We start from the raw sequence: 22,401 nt of genomic DNA, 5'->3' as shown, positions 1-22,401 counted from the left end.
GGGAAATGATAGAACGTGCTTTCGTTGACTACTATAGCACGCTGCTAAGCAAGAGGACAAGCGAGATCTCTGCGTTTAAGAGTGAATATTTACCTCTTATGCCGAAAATTGATGGTCAACTCAAGGATGCCCTTGAGAGGCCGATTTCTGTAGCAGAAATTGAAAAGGCTATAGATGACCTTAGTGTAAGGAAATCGCCTGGACCGGATGGACTTGGGGCAGCGATATATAAAATTTTCAAGGTTGAAATGGCTGAGGCTCTGCACCGCGTCATAACCAAGTGTTACGAACAAAAATGGACGCCTCCTTCTTTCCGACAGACACACGTAGTACTGATACCTAAATCAACAGACCCCATTAAACTTCAATCCGTAGAGACCTACCGGCCAATAAGCTTAAGCTTATTGAGTTAGCAAATATTGATTATAAAGTATTTATGAAGGTGCTCGCCCATCGTCTTCAAAGTGTAGTCAAATCCCTAGTAGGTACACATCAGACATGCGGTATAAAAGGCAGGACTATATTCACAAATATACATATAGCGCGAAGCATACTTGAATGTTGCGATACGATGGGAGATCATGTAGCTATGCTACAACTAGATTTGGCCAAAGCTTTTGACAGGGTGTCCCACGAAATCCTGTTTATACTTCTTGATTATGTTAATGTCGGATCAGTCATTTTGGACGGGGTAAAAATGATGTATGATGGTTGTACCACAAACTTAATCATTAACAACAAACTGAGCAGTCGGATTGCAGTAATGTCTAGCATAAAGCAAGGCTGTCCGACCTCAGCCTTGCTCTTTGCACTTTATTTAGAACCTTTCTGTTTAAAGTTACTACATAACCATAATATTCGCGGCTACACATTTTTTGGTAGAGAAATAAAAGTTTTATCTTATGCCGACGACATAGCAGTGTTCTGTCGCGATAAACAGAGCATTGCAGAAGCTGTGAGGGAAGCCCAAGCGTTTTGCAAGGCTTCCGGTAGTGCCATAAGTTGGTCAAAATGTTTAGGGCTTTGGCACGGGAATTGGCCAGATGCACCAGAGGTCTTTTGCAAAATGCAATGGAGTGTATTACCCGGCACTTATCTTGGGGTTCCACTCAGTGCCTACCGTGAGCCAATCGAATACTGGACGAGCGAGAGAGACGGAATGAAAGAGCAAACTAACAAATGGGGAGGCCACAACTTTTCGATGTTTGCTAGGGCCAAAGTATGTAATATCTTTTTAGTAGCAAAAGTGTTCTACGTCCTGCAGGTGCTATGCATGAGCCGATCTTCAATTCAAAAAATACACAGAGTGTTTGCAGAGTTTATTTGGGGTTCGGTGTGGGAACGCACGAGCAGAAGTAATTTGTTTCACACATTGCGCAATGGGGGACTTGGTTTAACGCATTTGTTTTTCAAGCAACTTGTATCGAGATTTGTTTTCTTCCGCGACCAAAGCGATGGGTTTCTGCGGACGGTAATCCAAGTGAGATTGCGCGACGCTTTGCCCGATTTTGTTGTATCGTCGCACGCAATCAAACCGATGGCACTAAAGGGCTACCTGCGTGAAGTTTCCATGGCGATACGTCTTCTAAACGCTCGTTTTTCGAAAGACTACTTGTTTGCAGTGTCACGAAAACAATTGTATAAGGATCTTGTTGAAGTGTTTATACCTACACCAGTGTATCGTTCTATGTATTACTTAGGGCCTGAACGAGATGTTTTCAAGCGAGTCAATAATATGCCTGTACGAGCTAACACAAAATCATTCTTTTTCAAACTGCATACCGGCACACTGCCTGTTAAGCCATGGCTAAGAAGCAAGGGCTTGTTTGTCCCATGGTCAGACAACTGTCTCATATGTAACAAGGAAGAAACTGTCGAACATATTTTTCTTGACTGCCACGATGCCCGCTTTCTTTGGGACATCCTGCAAAGAACATTAAAAAAGGAGCTTCCTATCACTGCGTTCGGAATAAGGTTTTTGCCATGTGCTGAACCTGACGGTGTGCCGGTGGACATGTTGATGCTATTGTGTATGCAAAGTGTATGGCGAACTCGTATGGCTGTACGCAATGCTGATGTTGATGCAAGGCCAGCAATGTATTATTTTACCGAGAATGTTAATTGTACAAGCGAAGTGTTGAAACTGCTAAGTGATCCGCCAAATTGGCTTTCAGTGTTGGACAGTTTGGCTTCGATGAAGCCATTTTAACATGACACGTCAGTCTTAGTAAAGACTAGACGTTTTAACATTCGGATTTATTTGACAATATTTGTATGTACTTGCCAAGCCGGTAATAAAGAAAAAAAAATCGTGGCTGAGTGGTAGCGTCTCCGTCTCACACTCCGGAGACCCTGGTTCGATTCCCACCCAGCCCATCTTGGAAGTTGTTTTTTATTTATGGAGTGCCTGCCGTGATTTATCGCTCACGGTCAACGCCGCAGACGCCGACACCGGCTTTTCTGCGACACGAGCTCCTTAACGCTATCGCGTTAATACCTGCGGTTGGAACGAGACGTTCAAGGAAACATCTCAACAACACGCGCTTCTTGACAGTTCATACGCTCGTAAACGAAAACGTTTAGTATGATTTATTATTTTCCCGCAAGATATTGTACGCGAAAGTCATTTGGTGCGTCATGTTGCCCGTAGAATAAGGGGCTGTGTTAGGCACATATCATTCAAGAAGGCGAACGCGCAACAAAGCTGACGACTTCGGCTCATCCATGAATAATGGCGCTTTTCAACTCGAGCCAGCGATGTGTGGCAGCATTCGTTACAAGCATTTGGGCAATGAACTGTTTTCTGCCTGACTGCTACACATTTTTTTCGCGATAGTAATTATATGGACACACAGGCGAACTTACGTAGTCGCAGTCATCGTGACGTTCAGTGGAAAGTTCAGGCACGATAATATCCTATCGATCACGACACCTTCGCTCGTAGCTGCCGTCGCTCTTCACGCCAGCGTTGTGACAGTCAGTGCCCGTGGTCGTCCATTGAGGTCTGTTCCTGTTTGCCGGTACGTGCGTTGTAACAAGCTTGTTTTTTTTAAATTTTGATGCGAGTGCGTACTTCAATCTATAGAGGAGGTGAAAGCACAAACCTTCCTTCGCGTTTTTAGATAAAGCTTTGCTATTGCTATCAAGGCTTCGCCTTTCAGGCAAAACTATGGCTATTTTTTCTGTAGATGTCAGGCGTGTTTATGGCTTCTAGTATCAAAAACTAGTTTTGTATTGAATAACTTCCTTTGAACCTTTTGTCTATTTTCGTGGTCGATGGTTTATTAGTCGAAGGTTCGATTTTCACCGACCGCTTGTGCCTTGTGTTTAGCGCTTGCGTCTCGTCCTTGATCCATTGTGGTTGCATGTACTGGCGCTGTTATAATCTTTAAATCAAGTACAAAGGGCAAAGGGCATGTACGTAGCCTCACGCAACTGAGTTGCGCGGGAGGTTGGTCAGCGAACGCCCACGAGCTCTGGAATAATTCGGACCACCTGCGTTTCTTTAGCGTGCACCTCAATTTAAGTACATTAGCGTTTTTACAGCGAAGCCGTTAGCCTATGGCAAATATACATTGAAGTCACCCGTAAACCACACACAGAACACCATGCGTTTCAGTAAACAACAAGTTCAAAAGAAGCATCCGAAGCATCAATACCCTCAGCAATTGTAGTGGTAGTTTTGCAACAGCTTGGCTACGTATCCACTTTCGCAGGGCCGGGATCGCGAGTAAATGTTTTTTATTCCTCCTCTCAAAATGCTGCACCCGCGCTCAGGTATCAAACCATGGACCTCGTGTTCAGCAGCAGAACGTCATATCTATTGAGCTGCCGCGAAGGGCTGTTCCATTTCAATTTTTTTCCAGCACTTGTACATGCGTTATAGCGTGCGCTTATGTAGAGTCGGCAACGCTCGCTGTGATTAGACAACGTGCAGCACTGCTAGCGGCGTATGCATTGCGATTGACAGGCCTGACTTGTCATCAAACTGGTGATAATGTTACTACCTTCCTGAAATCTATGTCCCCAAATGGCGATAAGGTGATAAAGGCAAATTGTTTGTGCGGAAGCGCACAGGATACCGAAAGTTCTCATGAAAGGGGAAAGCTTTTCACCCACCGGACAGTAGTGATGGGTTACAAAAGAATGCCTTACCAGTTTCACATTTCAAGAAATATACGTTTTCGTGTGTCCGAACCAACTCCTTTCCGGCGGCGTGGTTGCTCTAGCAACTGAACAAACCAATTCGGCTTCGCCTTGTGGTCTGTTAGTATTCTGCTTAGCTGAGATGCTGAAGCAAACGACTCGGATTGGTGCTGTTCCTGCGTTCAATTCCCGGACCAAGGCAAGTTTTTTTTAAAGGCAATTTTTTTTTATGCGAGAATCAGGTACGATTTTATTTTGTTGTATTGGAATACAATTTCTCTCCTTGTATAAGCTAACATTTGTCAAAGCGATCGTTTCCAAAGAAATTACCAAAAAATTATGGAGTTTTACGAGCCAAAACTATGATCTGATTATATATGAGGCACGCCGTAGTGGAGGACTCCTGAATAATTAGGACCACCTAGGGTTCGTTAACGTGTACCTAAGTTTAAGTACGCTGGAGAAAGGACCAATACGTGCGTGTCAATGTGCAGCACCTTGTTACATTCCCGTTATTTTCTTTTTCTCTGCAGACGGCTTTACTCCTGTGCTTCAGGCTATGGATTCTACAGGGAAGCTTCCCCGAATTCACCGCGATGGACAACCCTGCGTCCTTCTCGCCAATGCGTCTTACCAGGTGAACACAGTGACTAAGCTAATCTGCTGGCATTTATAAATGATTTTGCCTTGAACCACTTGAGTAGGAAATTTAGTGACCCTTTCGAACGGCTTACATGTCAGGAGGGCTGGACCTTGAGACTGCGATGGGGCGTTGTTAAATATTTACTAATTCAACTTATTGAATCATTGAAAGAGTGTGAAATAAAGATACAAATGTACGCTTATGTTTCACATAAAGGAATACCGATAATTGCTGTAACTTTTATTAGACATAATCGATTGATTATGTTTAGTAAATGTTGTAATAAATCTGTATAATAAATAATAAACATTCGTTACACATAATCGATCGATCAATCAATTAGTTAATTAATTATTTAATTATAATGGCTCCGAAGGTATTTTTATTTTCCTACAGTATGTGCAAGCTTCTGCACTTCTAACACCAGGACAGTGAACGCGATGTAAATCACTGTGCTCATTGCTAGTGTAAAAAGTACGGTGTTCGCGATAAATGCTCTGTAAAAAAAATAAAGGGAGAATTTGACTATGTCTTCAAAATTGGGTTCTATTCATATGTTTGTGGTGTAAACTTCTTTGCCAAAAAAAAATGTTAGCCTCTTTTCTCGTTCTTCCATTAATCAAATAGTAACTCCCACATGCCAGCGCTTACGCGATAGGAAACTCATCCAGCTTGCGTATGACAGGAAGGTTATAGCTCGCATGTTTCGTGCTATGACGCCCTAGACACATTTATGTCGTAATTTACTATTCCAGAGTAAGCTTTAATTTCCAGTTACAAAATAGTCGCTTTGTGGCTTTAAAATACGGAAGCAAACTATAAGATGTGCTACCATTCAGCTGAAGTTCTCGAACTGAAACCGATGAAATCGTTTCCCGTTCTATCAATATTAAGTTCGGTCTAATGAGCCGCATATTTCACAACAAATACAATCACTACAAGTGTCGCACAGAAACCACATTAACGCGATCATAATAAATGACCCAAAGAAGGAAAATTATTGTGCAGAACTTTGAAGGCCCTAGCTATAGGAAATGCTGAATTTTATAAAAGCTGTGATTCACGAATAACTTTATGGCACAGCAAGTATTCCGGCACACAATATGTAGAACAAGATTAGTTAAATAAAATATGCACTATAAAAACTGTAGGCTGTTTTCGATATGTTGGACGATGTAAATACCATTTGAACAAGAGTTAAACGTTATTTATGAACCGTTGAATGAGGATAAGCATGTTTTAAATGTCCTATGAAGAGATAGCTGAACGTTCAAGCACCACTGAAGAACCACAAGAAAGCTGCGCGAGAATATGTGCCATCATTTTCATCGTGTAAAAGGACAGCTAGAGAGCCCACTGACTGCCACAGTTAATTTTCTTCTAATTTCCTCTGTAAATTCCGTATTTTTAGTCTTTTCTCTCTCTTTTTCTCTCTTAATCACAGGCTGCTGACTTATAGCTACCTGTGCGCCTTCAACGCATGGCTCGTCTTGTGTCCACGTACCCTGTCTTATGATTGGCAGATGGGCAGCATACCTCTCGTGACGTCACCTTTTGATCCAAGGAATCTGGCAACACTGGCGATACTTCTTTTGCTAGCAGTTCTCGCATGGCGGGCCTTGATTTCATCGCAACACAAAGACAGCGTGAGTTATAATTACGCTTCATGCGTCCCTTCCTGCATGATTTCGAACATAACTGATCGTCGCATATCCATCTTCTTTAGGTGGTGAGATGGCACTTTCTGTGTGTCTGTCATAGTGCTTCTCAGGTCACGCGGCGCCTAAACATTGCTCCATATTCTGATGCTCAAAAATTATAATTTTGTGGCAGTGATGTAGTGAGCAAAGTAGAAAATACTGTGACTTAAAGCCTTAAACTTCAGATTTATCCAACTATACTACTGGGTTTTTCTACAGCAAAGTTAACCGTAATAGTTGTGTTCAAGCAGAAACTAAAGTAGAAAGTCCAAGTGAAAATATGCTAAATTAGGAACAATTACGACGTGTTTGCTCGCTTATGATTTACTAGCTTACTTGGAATGGGGTTCGCTACCTCTGCACCCGGGAATACGAACGTGTGTGTGAGTGTGTGTGTGCGTGCATGTTTGTGTGCATGTCTGTGTGCGTCTGTGAGCGTGAGCGCGTGAACATGCTTTGTGTGCCTGTCTGAATGCGCAATTAGGAACAATCGGGTACATTTTGGGTATCTTGATGTCAGCAATAGAACGGGAAATTAGGAGAGCCGCTTTTAACGACGGAGTATCACGTTATACTTTTCATGAAGACTGCTGGTGGATCAAGACAGCAGTGCTGCTACTACAGAACTCCCGAGCAACTGCAAGAGCCTTCCTCGGGACTACTTGTTGCACTGCTTCTTACTGTGCTGCCTTTCCTTCCGGCGTCCAACCTCTTTGTGACAGTCGGCTTCGTTGTGGCCGAGAGAGTTCTCTACATACCCAGGTATGGAGCCCTTCGATCTGAACAAGCATGAATGAGGGCCGTGCAAAGGACAGGGGTTGCGTGTATTTTGGCGTTTACAGATGAGAAAAGGGAGTTCCCGTAGCGAAACTTCCGAGTGAAATTGAATATCAACAATCGTGAGAAACTGCCGTTGTATACCGAACCGAATGTGTAACACTTATAATTTCTAAAAGTGGTGAATGAGAGTGCGTGTGTGGAGCCCGTCTGACAACGAGGGGCTCAACTGCATTATCTCGAGTAGGTAATGCTGTTAAGAACTGGGCGCTTGCTCTTTCGAAAAGCTTGCAAATGAGATGCGTAGAAAATTTAGAGCATATAGTACCATGAAAATGGCACTAATGGAACTACGTAAGAGCACGTCACGAGACGCTTGTACGAGAGTGTAACGTTCGTTGAAATAGCTAAATGCGATACTGCTGCACTGCAGGCACCTTGACTGCGATAACATTCTTTGCCTACTCCCACCCACTTTAGTCTGGCTATTTCTCTAGCCTCAATACACTGACCGCGTAGAGAAGCAATTAAACATTTTTCGCAGCCTGCGAGGAATCGAACCCTGGCCCTGCAGCCCGGGGCTAGCGAGTAACTTATCTGCAGCGTGGCGCTTGCAGTTGACGACGAGTGCGCAATAGTGCATATCATACTTCAGCGCGCATTATACTGGCATAGCTGCCTCGTGCACAACGGGCGATGCGAGCAATATTGTAATGTACCTGATTGCGATAACAATTTTACGGACCTCTAAGGCGCATGCGCTCCGTCGCCGTTGTTTTCGCCCTTGTGTCGATATGATATCCACCCGCGTGCACGGAACGCGCGTGGAAAGATACAACTGTGCCCACAGACGTCAGAGACGCGCAGCGCGCTTTGCTACTAACACGAAGACCACGTGGGCGCATGGCCCTTCACCGTTTGAACCAGTGTAGTCTTGTGGCTCCCTCTGCCGGCAGCAGCATCGTGCGCTACTGAGCAGCGGCCCGAATGTCACACCGTATTTCACGCAGTGGTCAGAGCGGGAACGACCAGTCATTCGACGCTACAGAACGCTGAGAGTGTTCCTTTAGTCTCATTTCGTGCGCCATTGATGGGTGACTCTTGCAACGCCAGCCTTGGCGGCGCTCGTCATCGAATCAGCGTTGTAAGACACTTGATAGCTGCCAGGGCAGTCTTTCTGTTGTGACGCACCTGTTCTCTCGCGTGCTTTGTCGCACCAAACTGTTGCCACCAGGTATCCTCAAAATGTGTTGTCGTAAGCTCCAGGTTAATGATAACCCACGTGCTATCCATTTTAATGCTGAACGCTTCGGATAAAACTGCCCGATGTTCAAGTATAATCGTCATATTGTTAGACTGCGAAATGCTTCCTTCATTTGCCTAAATTGAGGTATCAAGTTCGTGGGCTACCAAGGCGAAGCTTGCTTACTTCACGACTAGAGAAGGTACAGTGCAGAACTGACGCCCTTCAGACGTTCGCGCCAGAACTGGTTCGTCTGCGCAAAAGCTGCGGTTTGCTTGCAGCCTATCTGGTAGGGCCTGCAGCTTTGTCGGTCCTTCCCAGTGCAGAGGGGAACAAATGTGGTTCTCCCTTGCATTATTCTAACAGAACAAATATTCGACCTATTTGAATAGTACATTATCGAATTGTAATGCGAGTCGAATTAAAAAAATAGGGCTCGCATCTACAGCAGACCGGGTATAACTGTATAAAAAAAGTTTCAAAGAACACGTGCGGTACACTGTGACTGCAATTTCTGGATGCGTCATGATAGATGCTTCCACATTTTAAATATTCCTAATTACATTCTGGGGTTTTACTTGCCAGAACCACAATTTGATCATGAAGCACGTCGTAGTGAGGGACTCAGAATTAATTTTGACCTCCTAGTGCTATTTAACGTGCACCCAATGTAAGGTATACGGGCGTTTTAGCATTTCGCCCCAATGGCCGGGGTTTGATCCCGCAACCTCCTACTTAGCAGCGTGATGCCTCTACATTCTCGTGTAGAGTATACTGGACTATTGTAATAAATTTTAGTTTCCATTTGGATAACACCTACTGCCATTTTTGACTACAACTATTTTGACAACACCTGCTGAGTGGCAAGCCACCAGTGCGTTACAGTTGTTTGGTCTTCGCCGTCTTGCTGTTTTGGCGGCTCAGCGCACCGGTGACGTAGACAGTACATCATTTCGAGGGCAGCGCCTAGGCGTGCACTTAGCTTCCCGGTTTCGGTTTCCCACGCTCTGATAGCAGAATGTTGTTGTGCCTCAGTTTCGCGGGTAATACCATATTTCGAGATCTCGATGGATCTCGAGATCTCGATTTCTCGCTTGAATTGGCCGATCTCGATGGAATCACAAGTTTAAAGGTTAGTAAATGCAGTTCTGCTAATTAGCGACTAATCGTTCTCGCATCACGCGTCACCACACGGTTGTCACCGCTCAGGGCATGCCTCTGAAGGAACCATCATGTTACTTCAGAACAGCTAAATTTCAATTCTTGTAAAACCCTTCCTAGAAACACCCGGTATAGCCATCACCTTTAGGAGGCTATGTACTAGTGGGTACACATGTATTTGGGTAAATAAACAAATTTATTAACCTATACTTGTGTGCCGTACAGTCTGCTCCACAAGGAAGCACGTAACTCTTAATCGAACCTAATAACGCAAACTACACTTCGTCTAGAAATCGCATGATGACCGCCACTACACAGCACATTACACAACGGGTAACCCGCGGTAGTACCTAGTACTAAGTCATTTGTAAAATCCAGTGTGTGCTCTTAGCAAAGGCAGCAGTGACCAAGTATGAATTATCAAAACTTGTAAAGAGCCATGGAAAGGTAATAAAGGGGGTAAAATGAGTAACTGTGCCCCTTACTACTTCTTTTTATATTTTTTTCCAAGAGTTCGGCACCAGCAAGTATCAAGCAACTTGCCCAAGAACAAGTTGTTCGTGAGTTTTAGGGCTTTCTTTACAATTGTGTTAGTCTACGTTAAAACTACATGTCTCCAGTGGACACGCACACTAGCATCCCGTGAACTTCTGGTATTTTACGTAGTGTGCAAGGCGCCCAACGTTATTCTGTAAGAGTTCCTATATACGCATTCGGACAGGCACGCCCTGTGTACCTACGTATTTTGTCTTTATATTTACTGTGTTTGTGTACGGCATGAATTGCCGCCAAGTAATGCATGTGCAAACGTACCAAAGCGCTTGATAAAGCACCTCTTTCAATGACGACGCGTACAGGAATGGCCATTTCGCAAGCCACTATTTCTTGCGCTTGTTGCGTTTCCTCTATAAGGTGCCAAAAATAAATTCTCTCGTATATGCGGCGCATCCTCACGTAATTGCAACGCTGCTGCAGTAAATTGCCGCAGTGGTCATTCGGTACCGTCGTTTTCATTATTTTTTTTTCGAATCACCGGCGCCACCGTTTCTCGATGTGTTATGTACTCTCGGCAATAAGTTATTTGTTCGCGGCTATGGCCCATCACCCGATATTTTTTTCTCTCCTATCGGGAGTTGCGGCTGTGCTTTGTTCTCCACGTGGAGGGTCATTTCCTGTCTCAAACAATGGCCCTCAAGGCTTGGTTTCGATCGGGTCCGTTGTTTTGCTTTAAAAGTATTTATGTTATTTCTTTCACTATGTGCGTTGTTCCTGCGTGAAGGCGTTATTCTGTAGCACACAACGGTGTAAGCGCTTACTTCTCCGCCGTTGTGTAATTTTCTCGCCTGTCTTCCTTCTTGTTACTTGGTATGAAAAATCGCCCATGGCTTCGCTCATTCATTAACCGTTGCCAGTTATTCACCAACAACGCAGGAGCGTCTTTTATCCTCGAGTTATTCTACTTTCGCAAAAATTTCTCGCTTGCCCTCATGCGTTTCACGTGTCGCCTCGTTTTATTTTTTCATTCGTACATTTATTATGCAATATGCTGTTGGTTGGTTGGCTGGTTGGTCGTTTGGTTAGCTAAGGTGTCTGGACACAGGCGGAGTTAAAAAAAGAAAGTTATCGGCCCAAGGACTGCCTCTTTGATTCTGACGTAATTATCTGGCTCTACAACGACACTGCTCACTCAGCAGAGTAAATAATATCATCAAGGAAGCAAAACACAACAAAACCTACTTTCGCTCTCTCGAGCTGACTTCGTGCCTATATTGATGATTGTAATAACAATTGCCACACACAACGCCGCGTTACTAGGAATCCATTGTCCTATGAGCATAATGGTATATGATGCCTTTGTTAGAGAAAGCGAACATGAATTTTTTTTGCATTACCCTAGAGCTAAAACGGGCTGTACAGTGTATACGTGCTTTGCTTACCCTGAATAATCCATAATTCTTATAATGCGGCGCGTAAATGGCGTAACGTATAGTTGATGAGTACGATGCTGACGATGCAGACAGGCCAGCGAGTTTTCTAGTGACGTCATTTAGACAAAATGACTTCACGTCATGTCTACGCGATCTTCAACCCTGTAATGCCTGACGTATTTAAGGGCACGCTGTTTCGAAACCTACATATTCTGATTTGGGCATGGTAAAATTAGCACACAGACTTTACTAGCGTTTTAAGTACCCTGAGAAGTTTTCAGTGGTGAATTAAATTTTGAGAATGTAACTACTGTATCAACCCACTGCTGCAGCTCGCTGGCTGCGGCGTTGCGCTGCTATGCACCAGGTCACCTGTTCTATCCTGGCCGTGGCGGTCACATCTTGTATCGTGAGTGTGTGCGTGCGTAGGTTTCTTTAAATCTTTTTAGAGCGCAGCTCTTTGGCGTCCGTTCCTGGGTTTCGCGTCGTCGTCGGCGTCGTCGTCGTCGGCGTCGGCCTCGTAACCAGCTCGCCTCCGCCGCCGCGCTCCGCCGCCGCGCATGCGCCGCTGCTCCGCCGCCGCGCATGCGCGCTGTCGGCTCTCCGGGCGAGGGAGGATGATGGAAGGGAGGAGGAGAGACTGTGGAGGAGGGCTGGCTACACAAATGGCTCTTTGGCGTCCGTTCCTGGGTTTCGCGTTGTCGTCGGCCTCATAACCAGCTCCGCCCCCCTTTCATCCCCCCAGCGCTAGCAGCGACCGACTGATACCGCTTTCGTGAGTCCGCTACCGCACTCACGAAAGACGTCGTGCACTTCCTGCAACTCGCATTAACCGTCCATCGATCCACACCGATGTTAGTAGTGGGGGACTTTAATGTTGACATAAAGACAAACAGCAATTTCCTAACACTTATGCGGGAGAACATCCCGTTCCTCTCGCTCGTAACGCATCCCACGGCTGTGACAACCTCGCGAGGCACTTGTATAGATCTCGTCTTTGAGAATCAAGCATTGGTGTACCAAGTCGAACATATATCAGTCTATTTCTCCGACCACAAAGCTTCCTTCATGACTGTCAAGAACTGTTAATGGAGTCTTTGTTAAAGGAATACGTGTGAAAAATAAAAAAAAATTCTGTGATAGCGCATACATGTGTTGCTCGATTTCTTTGCCTCAATCTATCGAAAAGGTGAAACAGCTTATTTGCTGCGCTCAAATTTCGCATTAGGAAGTAACGTAATCGTCGGTAATTTTTTTTCATTTTTTTTCCTTTTCTTTCACCTATCGCATCGCTTTGCACCTCCCCCAGTACAGAGTAGCCAACCGGAGATAATCTCTGGTTAACATCCCTGTCTATCTCTGCCCCTCTCTCTCTCTCTCTCTCTCTCGGCGTAAGCTCACTGCGAAAATGTTCGTGTAGCGTGATTTATGCGCACGTGATGAAAATATATCCGGAGTCTCCCGTAAGAGCGTGCTCGTAAAAAATATCGCGGTCTTACCACGTGACAAAGTAATATCTAGAATAACATCTCAATGTTTTATTTTCCGTAAAGGTGCTCTCCATGGTCAGAAATAATGGTTAACAAACTGTTCATATTTATTTCCATTTCGAACTGTTTTTTTTTTGGGGGGGGGGGGGCGGTGGAACCATACGAAGACGCACCACGTGACTGTCTGCCCACACTGTAGGATCAAACTGCAATAGGCTGCGGCGCAATCGTTATGCTGCCACTGAATTGCGAGCGCACTGCGGTTTCTTTCCGAGCGCCGCAGCTGAAAACGAGAAATATTGTCGCTGTATTAAAGCGTTATTAGCGAAAATATCTTTTTGCTTCCCGATCATAGGTTACTTAGGAGGAGGAGACAAAGGAGGGGAAAGACAGGGAGGTTAGCCAGTGTAAGTACCGGCTGGCTACCCTGTGCTGGGGAAAGGGGTAAAGGGAATAAAAGGAGAAAGAAGAAGAAGAGGAAAAAAAGGAAAAAAAAGAAAATTCACACACTAACGCGAAACTACGCTCTGCAACGTTCAAAGGCGGTCACACAATTCGCATGTCCTTAAAAACTTCAACAAAGCCCTTAAGGCCTTGAGTGCCGAAGCCAGTCTGGACCAATGTCCTAGAGCTTTTTCCTCTGTAAAGGGGCGATTGTCCAGTTTTGCGAGAGCGGTCACAAGCACTGTTCTTCGCACTGCGTAACGGGGACAGTCACAAAGGAGGTGTTCAATCGTCTCCTCGCAGCCGCAGGTGTCACAAGTAGGGCTGTCGGCCATTCCAATGCGGAATGAATATGAGTTCGTGAATGCCACGCCGAGCTACAGGCGGCACAGAAGTGTTGCTTCCGCTCGTGGCAACCCTGGTGGTAGGCGGAGTTGCAGACGTGGATCCAATTTGTGGAGACGTGCGTTCGTGAAGTCACTGGTGTTCCACAGATTTTGTGTAAGCTCGCGGGTGAGGGAGCGAAGGCTTGTGGCTGCATCTGTTCATGACAGTGGTATGGGTATAATCTGGGCGCCATCATGAGCCGACCGGGCAGCGTCGTCCGCACTGTCATTCCCTGAAATTCCACAGTGACCCGGTATCCACTGGTATATGATGTTGTGTCCCTTGTTGATTGCGTGATGGTGGAGTAGTCGGATGTCTGCGACTAGTTGCTCATTTTGTCCATGGTTGAAAGGGGACATCAGACACTGAAGAGCTGCCTTTGAGTCACATAAGATGGACCATGAATGTGATGATTTCTGAACAATAAACTCTAGAGCAGCACGGATAGCTGCGAGTTCTGCAGCCGTCGATGATGTAATGTGAGATGTCTTGAACTTGAGGGTGACGCACTCTGTGGGAATCACCACTGCTCCAGCTGAACTATTAGAGGATACAGAACCGTCTGTGTAAACGTGGATGCGTCCTCTGTGTTGTTCATGTAGCACTGAAAGCACGGTTTGTTTGAGGGCAAAAGTTGACATCTCTGTTTTCCTTTTGATACCGGGAATAACAAGGAGAGCCTGGAGTGGATGGAGGCACCACAGCGGTTGAGATGGTCGTGCTGCAGGCGAGAAGTTGTACGGTAAAGTTCCATGGTTGGCGGGAATAATCTTGCTAAACGCTGAACGAGGTCGAGCGGCAGGAAGGGAGGCGAGATGATGCGATGGAAGTCGGGCGAAGTGCCTGATATGCATCCTTAAAGTGTCGACTTGAAGATACGTGTTGATAGGGTGGTCATGCGCGATGGCTATTGTTGCTGCCGTGGACGCACATCTGCGAAGACCAAGGCAAATTCGCAGAGCTTGAGCTTGTACAGATTGGAGGGCACGGAGGTTGGTCTTGCCGGTCCCACCCAGTACAGGTAAGCTATGGTGCAGGAGACCGAGGAACAGTGCGTTATAGAGTTGGAGCATCGCACTCACAGACGCACCTCATGACTTTCCCGCAAGAAATCTGAGCACGTGGGTTATCATGACTAATTTCCTTTTTAGGTAGGAGATATGAGGACTCCAGGAAAGGTCTCGGTCTATTATCACTCCTAGAAAGCGGTGCGTCTTCTCGTAGGCAACTGGCTGTCCATTAATTCTGATAACGTATGGTTTCATTGCTTTACGCGTGAAAGCGACTATAGAGCACTTCTCGCAGGACAGCTCCAGACCTCGTGCTCGAAGATAACCTGATGTTCGTGTGGCCGCTTTTTGAAGTCTGGCGCGCACCTGAGGACGCGTCGCTCCTGATGACCAAATGTATATATCGTCTGCATAGATCGACACATGGACGGATTCCGGAAGGGTATTAACCATGTCGATGAGCACGAAGTTAAATAGAGTGGGGCTCAAGACTCCGCCTTGTGGTACGCCTCGGTAGGTGTTGCGTTGTGATGACGCACCGTCCTCTGTTTGCACAAAGAATGACCTGTCCTTCAAGAAGCTGGATATCCACCGAAAAACAAGGCCGCCTAGGCCGACATCACCCAAGGCGTCCAGGATGGCTTGATGGGTTACGTTGTCATATGCGCCTTTAACATCCAGGAACATCGCCGCTGACAGTTTCCTGAGGCTTTTTTCGTGCTGAACAGACGAGACAAGATCTATGACGTTGTCTATAGAAGAGCGTCCGCGTCGAAAGCCTGCCATAGCGTCAGGATATAACTTGTAATGTTCTAGATATCACTCTAGACGCGTCAGCGCCATCCTCTCCATCACCTTTCCTAGACAACTGGCCAGAGCAATGGGACGATAAGACGCCACGTCTACGGGTGATTTACCTGGCTTGAGCAAAGGCACAAGGCGGCTGGACTTCCATGCAGCTGGAACCTCTCCTTCACGCCATGAATTATTGTACACGTCTAGAAGTGCATGCCGGGCTGTGTGACCGAGGTTTCCAAGAGCTGCGTATGTCACCCCGTCAGGCCCAGGTGATGAGGAACGTCTGCACGCTGCCAACGCCGCCTGCAACTCCTCGATGGAAAACAGATTGTCCATACGAGAATCCCGCGAGATTGGAACATCACTGGGATCACGTGTAGCGAACGATGGCGGTAGACCAGCGACCTTGACACAGAAGTCGTCCGCTACGTCGATCTCTCTGCGACCTTGGTAGAGAGCCAGGCATTTGAAGGGGTGGCGTTGTTGCGGTGATGTTCGAAGACCACGCACTGTTCTCCATATATGTGACAGGGGTTTATGCGGATCAAGGGTATCACAGAAGGTTTTCCATCTTAGAGACTGCAGGGAGTTGATCCGACGCTGGATCTTCTTCTGTATGCGTCTCGCCTCCCTTAGGTCGTAGATGGACTTGGTGCGCCTGTACCTTCTTTCCGCGCGACGGCGGATTGCTCGAAGCCGCTCCAATTCTGCTTCGAATTCAGAGAATTTAGGAATAGGCCTAGAAGATCTTGTGGCTTCTTGAGCAGTGGCGTTAATTAGCTTCTCGATGTTGCCAGGCAGACAGTCCCGGATCTCTTGGCAATTCTTCTCCATGATCAACGTGTATTTAGGCCAGTCGATGTGATGAAGAACTGTAGTAGAATGTGACTTGCGTATGCCGTCGATTTTAACATACGTTGGAACGTGGTCACTACCATGCGTTTCGTTGTCCGTGAACCATTTCACACTGCCACTGAGGCATCTTGAAACAAAAGTCAAGTCCAGGCAGCTGCTGTATGTCAATCCCCGCAGAAAGGTGGGACTGCCATCATTTAGGCAGCAGAGCTCATGGTCCGACGCGAAGGATAGTACACGTCTTCCTCGACAGTCCATCTTTAAGCTTCCCCATAGCGGATGATGCGCATTGAAGTCGCCGGTAATGACCCATGGTCCAGGTGTCGCTGTTAAAATTCCACCTAGTCCTGCGCTGTCAAATCGACTCGAAGGTGAAATGTAGGCACCTATGAGCGTGAGTGCGACGTTCTTGCATTTTATAGTCAAACACACTTACTGATTGTTGTCATCAGGTGCCACTGGGTGTAAAACATATGTGAAATCGCATCTGATATAAACGATGACTTTGCTGCGGTCGGTACAGGTGGCAGACATGAAAGCTTCATATCCTGATAGGCGGATGGCACTCTCAACGTTTGGTTCACAAATGACAATTATTGGAAATTTGTTCCTAAAAACAAACGGACGAAGGTCCGAAATGCGCGATTTAATGCCTCTGACATTCCATTGGAAGATAGACGCTTCCTTGACCAATTTAAGGAACGAATGTAAAGGAGCAGCCATGGTACTTCTTAAGACCGGAAAGTACCGGATACAGGGCATCCAGTATTTGAAGTGCGCCTCGAGCCGCCGGAGTGTGTATGGCAGTCAGTAGTGCTCGTAGCGTGTTCATAAGGGCCCTTATCATGGTGACAACTTGTTTGTCGTTGTCTTGGTTGCTGCCAGAAGGTGAAGCATGATTCGGCGAGCGTGCTACATCTTGTCGCTCCGCTGGTGGATCTAGCCGTGGCAATGGCGACCACTCCTCGCTTGAGGCAATGATATTGGAGACTTTCTGCTGAGGAACGTCGTTGCTGCTATTGCTAGTTGTATGCGGAGGTGCCTGGACTGTCAGCGCATGTGGTGCATCCTTAGCAGTAGCAGTGGGTTTCCTAGATCTCCGGCGACGTGAACGTAGACGTCGCACCTTAGCGGCAGCCTCCCTGTGCGAGGAACCATCCCTGACCATTTGCCTCAGCTTTCGCCTCATTTTTCACATGTGGGCAATTCTTCGAAGTTGCATCGTGAGAGCCCTGACAATTCGCGCGCTTTTGGTTTTCTGCACGACAGGCGTCGGAGCTGTGCGACCCAGAGCACCGGGAGCACACGGCAGCACGGAGCACACGGCAGTTTGTGCAAACAGCACTAACGTGCCCTATCCGTTGACACTTCCTGCATTGAAGCGGCTTTGGCACAAAAGGCCGTACAATGTGTCGGAAGTGACCGACCTTGACGTGGGACGGTAGGCTGTCTCCTTTAAAAGTTAACTTGACACACTGCGAGTTTCCCAGGCGACGGGCTTGCAATATGACAATTCCCTCTGTCGCCGGCTTGATGAGTATATGCAGGTCAGCATCGCTTATAAAATTATCTCCGTCATACACAACGCCGGCCATAGAGTCATGATGGTCTTGTTTATAGCAGCGTACGTTGATGCTATCCAGCACCCTAACGTTGCTTAGAATGTCTAGCGCGCTGCGGTTTGTGACATCTATAGCGAGGATGTTCTTACGGGAGTTGATCCTTATATCTTTGATCTGACCCGGAACGAGTGCCTCGAGCGATACAGATGTGGCTTGGCGGTTGATCCGGTTTAGATTGTCGCTAGCAGCCACAGGCACATATAAAATGGTGAGGTCTGATGGCTTTCGCGTCGGGATCACAGTTGCCTTACTTGTGGAAGGCGACGTCCTGACGAGTCTTCTCTTTGCTTTGTTCTTCGCTACGGGCATGAAGTCGCTGTCATCCGAGGTTTCATCACTGGTCCCTGAGTAGATCACAGTGCCCTCGCTGTAGGTGTCACTCGGGCGACTAGAGCGCTTTCTCGGTGCGGTCGCTGTTGACGTAGAAGGACAAGGAACCTCTCCAGGCGACTCCACGTCCATCGCCTATTTAAGGGAGTGGCGTCTCCCACAAAGTAGCTTCAAATTCACAGAGACGAAAAGGCAGCGTTCCACACAGGACACTTCGTCGTCGTCATAGGTTACTTAACTGACCTACAGCGGTAGCTAAGTGCGTATGACGTCACGCTCGGAGAACGAGGTCATGAGTTCGGTTCCGGCCGCGGCAGGCGCATCCAGATGGGGGCAGAATGCCAGAACGCTCGTGTAACGTGTATCGGCTTTACGCTAATGAACCGGAGTTTCGTTTCATTGTATTACCTTAAGGGCTCCAATAAATGGAGCGTTACATAAGGGGTGGCACGAATAAAAATACATAGTCACAATAACAGGAAGTTTTTTACATTTTCGATGAACTTCGATGGGCACATAATGACAGCAACGTCCTTAGAAAGGCCGTTCCAGTCTGCAGCTGTGCGAGGAAAAAAAATGAATTTGAAAACATGACAGTGCGTGAGCATGGACCGGCAACCTGTAGCTGATGGCTGGTGCGGTGAGATATGCGTCTAGGAGGAAGGATATAAGGTGCGATGCGCATAGGCCTATGAAAGAATTTATGAAATAAAGATAGACTGGCAATGCGACGACGGACCGATAAGGGGTATAATGCGGATGCAGTTTTTAAGGAGGAAACGCTGATGTCAAAGGAATATGACGAGTGGATAAAACGAGCGGCGCGATTCTGTACAGATTCAAGATCATTAATTAGGTTAACAGGAATCTGGATAGCTCATTACGTCGTGCCCCATAATGAAATTGTTGTTCTGCCAAGTAAAAGCGCAACAGTTTATTTTAAAATTTCACAACTGTCATTTCCTTCTTCCTCGTGGCTGACAGAGCGTTAGGGTGGTTTCTAAGTAATTGCTCGGCAGCAGCATTTTCGTCACCGCAGTGTTATTTCGAAATGTGGTTTTAAACAGAACTGTGTGCACAGCTCTCGATTCAGAAATCGCCGTCCCTTACATTACGTCGTTACAGTTACATCTATGCACGATATTTCTCTGTGGGTAAATGAGGCCCTCCCTTCGCACCTCCCCCCCCCCTCGTCTTTGAGGAAAATGATTTGTAAATTTGAAACTGTTGTCTACACTTGATAGCAGTGTGGCTTCTTATTCGTTGCTAGAATGATTTCGAGCTTGAAGGTTCGCTGTTCCACGATACCGACGCTTTTTCTTTCTGTCCTCTCGCGCCCACGATTGCAGCATAGGAGTTACACTGCTCGTGGCCGAAGGATTGTGCCGCCTCGACACACGGTGCTCTCGAGCGATGAGGTGGTGCACCGCGAGCTCCTGCTTCATTCTAGTGCTGCTCTTTGCTGCCCGTACTTGGAGCAGGAACGGCGTGTGGGCCTCTAGAGAAGCCCTGTTCAAGTGAGTTCAAGCATATTATTTCGGCTGCTTCTAATTTATTCAAATTCCGCGCTTTTCAGAAAAATATCAACAAGAGTTACGATTTGTTTCTGTGCTCTTGAGTGGAATAATCTTTCGTTGGATTAAAAAGACGTGAATATTTTTTCGTCCAGGTCAGGAATCAGGGACCTTCCAGGTAACGCCAAGATGCATTACAACTACGCTAATCTGCAGAAGGACATCGGAAACTCTGACCTGGCCGTCAAGCACTACAGGCTGGCGATCAAGTAAGGCATATCATTTTTTTTCAGCGATGTAGTATGCAGTAGTGATAGCAAATGTGAAGTAGTAATCCTCACTCGCTGCTTGTCTTTTGCGATTAACACCTATTCCGCTTCGGCTGTGCATCCTACTGTTAAGATTGAAAATGCGGCTAGCTGAGGGCTTACTCCAAGTATGCTGCAAAAAAGTTCTCTGTAAAAGTTGAATACCCTGCCTCACGTTTGCGACTATTGCTGGCTCTTTGCTCAGGTTGTGGCCCGAGCACGCCAGCGCTCACAATAACTTGGGCACTGTGCTGACGTCGACGGAAGAGTCGGAACGTCACTTCCGGTACGCCTTGCGCGTCAATCCAAATCATCCAGGGGCTCATTTTAACCTCGCCACTATATACAGGTACGCATTACTTTGCTTTTTTTGTGAATCACTCAAGGAGTAAATTTATTATAACCAAGCAGTCAGAGAGAACCAGGTTTATGAGGAGAAATATTGCAAATGAATAAAAGTGCGTTGGTGCCAGTGGTGCCTACTCTAGAAATATGTCCGTAGATGTAGGATTACGGAAACCAACTTCCAATTGATCAAATTTTCCCCAGTATCTAGGGATCTGTAAAGGTTGAGATGTTTGTGGTCATACACCCAACAGACAAACTAATACATCTCACGGCCAGGTCGCTGCGGCCGCCTCCATTCCTCGCTCTTCCTCGGAGGAGGCAGAGGAAGCGGCCATATCCCTGGCCCTCACAATTCCAAATTCATCAGTTATCGCTAGCGGCTCCAAAGCAGCCATACATAACTTCGGAGTGAGTAGGGTCTCTAAGCCAGCCCTTTCTCTCCGCTTCGTCCATGCTTTCCATCAAACTGTGGCATTAATCTGGACTCCCGCGCGTGCGGGCCTTGCCGGAAACGAGGCGGCTCATGCCAGTGCCCGAGGATTTACTGTCCGGGCTCAGGCATCAGATGTGTTGGACCTCGCCATGGAGGAGGCGCCGTTTACAGCGCGGGATCGACTTATTACTTAGCACGACATCTGCACACACTACCGATTAGACCGCATATCCTTTCCGCCACTCATGGGCAAATCCCCGCGTAGGTGTGAAGTTCTGTGGCGACAGCTGCAGACTCACACCTTTCCGTCCCCTTACCTCCTCCACCGCATTCATCCCGCCATTTACCTTTCTCCATCTTGTAAATTCTGTGTCTCTCCCAAAGCAGACTTAAACCACATCATGTGGGGCTGCCCTAAGCACCCCCTTCCCCCTTTCCTCAAGCAATTAATATCTAGTGAGGAGCAGTGGGAGGCTGCCTTGCGCAGCTCCAGGCCCGATCTTCAGGAGGCCATCCTGGAGTGGGCTGGGAGGATAAAGAGGCCTACTTCAAGTAGTTCCTCCCCCACCCTCTATTCCATTGCCCCCTTCCCTTTAAAGAGGGATAAATAAAGTTTTTTCATCATCTGCCAGCGGATGATCTATGGCTGATTCGCAGTTCAGTCTGCATCTTTTTGAACAACTCAGTTCACGGATATAGTTATTGACACAAGCGCTTTTTTTATGTTCGTAGAGAAAACAAGAAAACTTGGGAATCATGATCACCAACTGCTTTTCAGAAATAAACTCGGCAGCATTGCAACTGAAGGCTGCTGACAATGGAGTACATAACGTCGTAGCCTATGGTTTCTCAGAAAGCCCTGGCGTAATCCTCCTGAGCGACGTTTGCAAAACTTTTTAAATGTGCCTCTAAGTATTGAAATGCTTGCCTTATCCATGCATGCTCAGTATAATGCAGTACCTTTTCGTTCTCTAGCCTTCCATTTTCCAGGTATCCCGAAAGCGCCAAACTTATTGGGTGGTAAGCAGGTGAATAACTCTTATTCGGACAGACGCCGAAATAGAGCATCACGCAGAAGAATGTATGGCGGTGATTCATTTTATTCAAGTATTTATTTATTTATTTATTTACTTCTTTTATTCAGACTTATCACATTCTCCGAAGTGAAATATTACTACATGGGTTTCGAAATTTTGAACATAAGAAATGCTTGTATTCATGCATGTGTGTGTATTGTATAAGATTAAGGCATAGACACTGGGTT

General features: G+C 46.5%; 1 protein-coding gene across 3 annotated transcripts in view; it reads left to right on the top strand.

Moving 5' to 3' along the window:
• The window catches only part of LOC135921755 (protein O-mannosyl-transferase TMTC1-like), a 120,741-nt gene that overhangs the window by 73,068 nt on the left and 25,272 nt on the right, over positions 1-22,401 (top strand). For all 3 annotated transcript variants that reach the window (XM_065456052.2, XM_065456054.2, XM_065456053.2), the window contains 6 exons: positions 4,680-4,783; positions 6,234-6,435; positions 7,076-7,251; positions 19,884-20,051; positions 20,204-20,317; positions 20,562-20,705. In XM_065456052.2, coding sequence (XP_065312124.1) covers positions 4,680-4,783; positions 6,234-6,435; positions 7,076-7,251; positions 19,884-20,051; positions 20,204-20,317; positions 20,562-20,705 — 908 coding nt within the window. The remainder of the gene's footprint in view (positions 1-4,679; positions 4,784-6,233; positions 6,436-7,075; positions 7,252-19,883; positions 20,052-20,203; positions 20,318-20,561; positions 20,706-22,401) is intronic.

The sequence above is a fragment of the Dermacentor albipictus genome, unplaced genomic scaffold (genome assembly GCF_038994185.2).
Source record: "Dermacentor albipictus isolate Rhodes 1998 colony unplaced genomic scaffold, USDA_Dalb.pri_finalv2 scaffold_16, whole genome shotgun sequence".
Taxonomy (NCBI): Eukaryota; Metazoa; Arthropoda; class Arachnida; order Ixodida; family Ixodidae; genus Dermacentor; species Dermacentor albipictus.
This window is presented reverse-complemented; position numbering and strand designations above follow the sequence as displayed.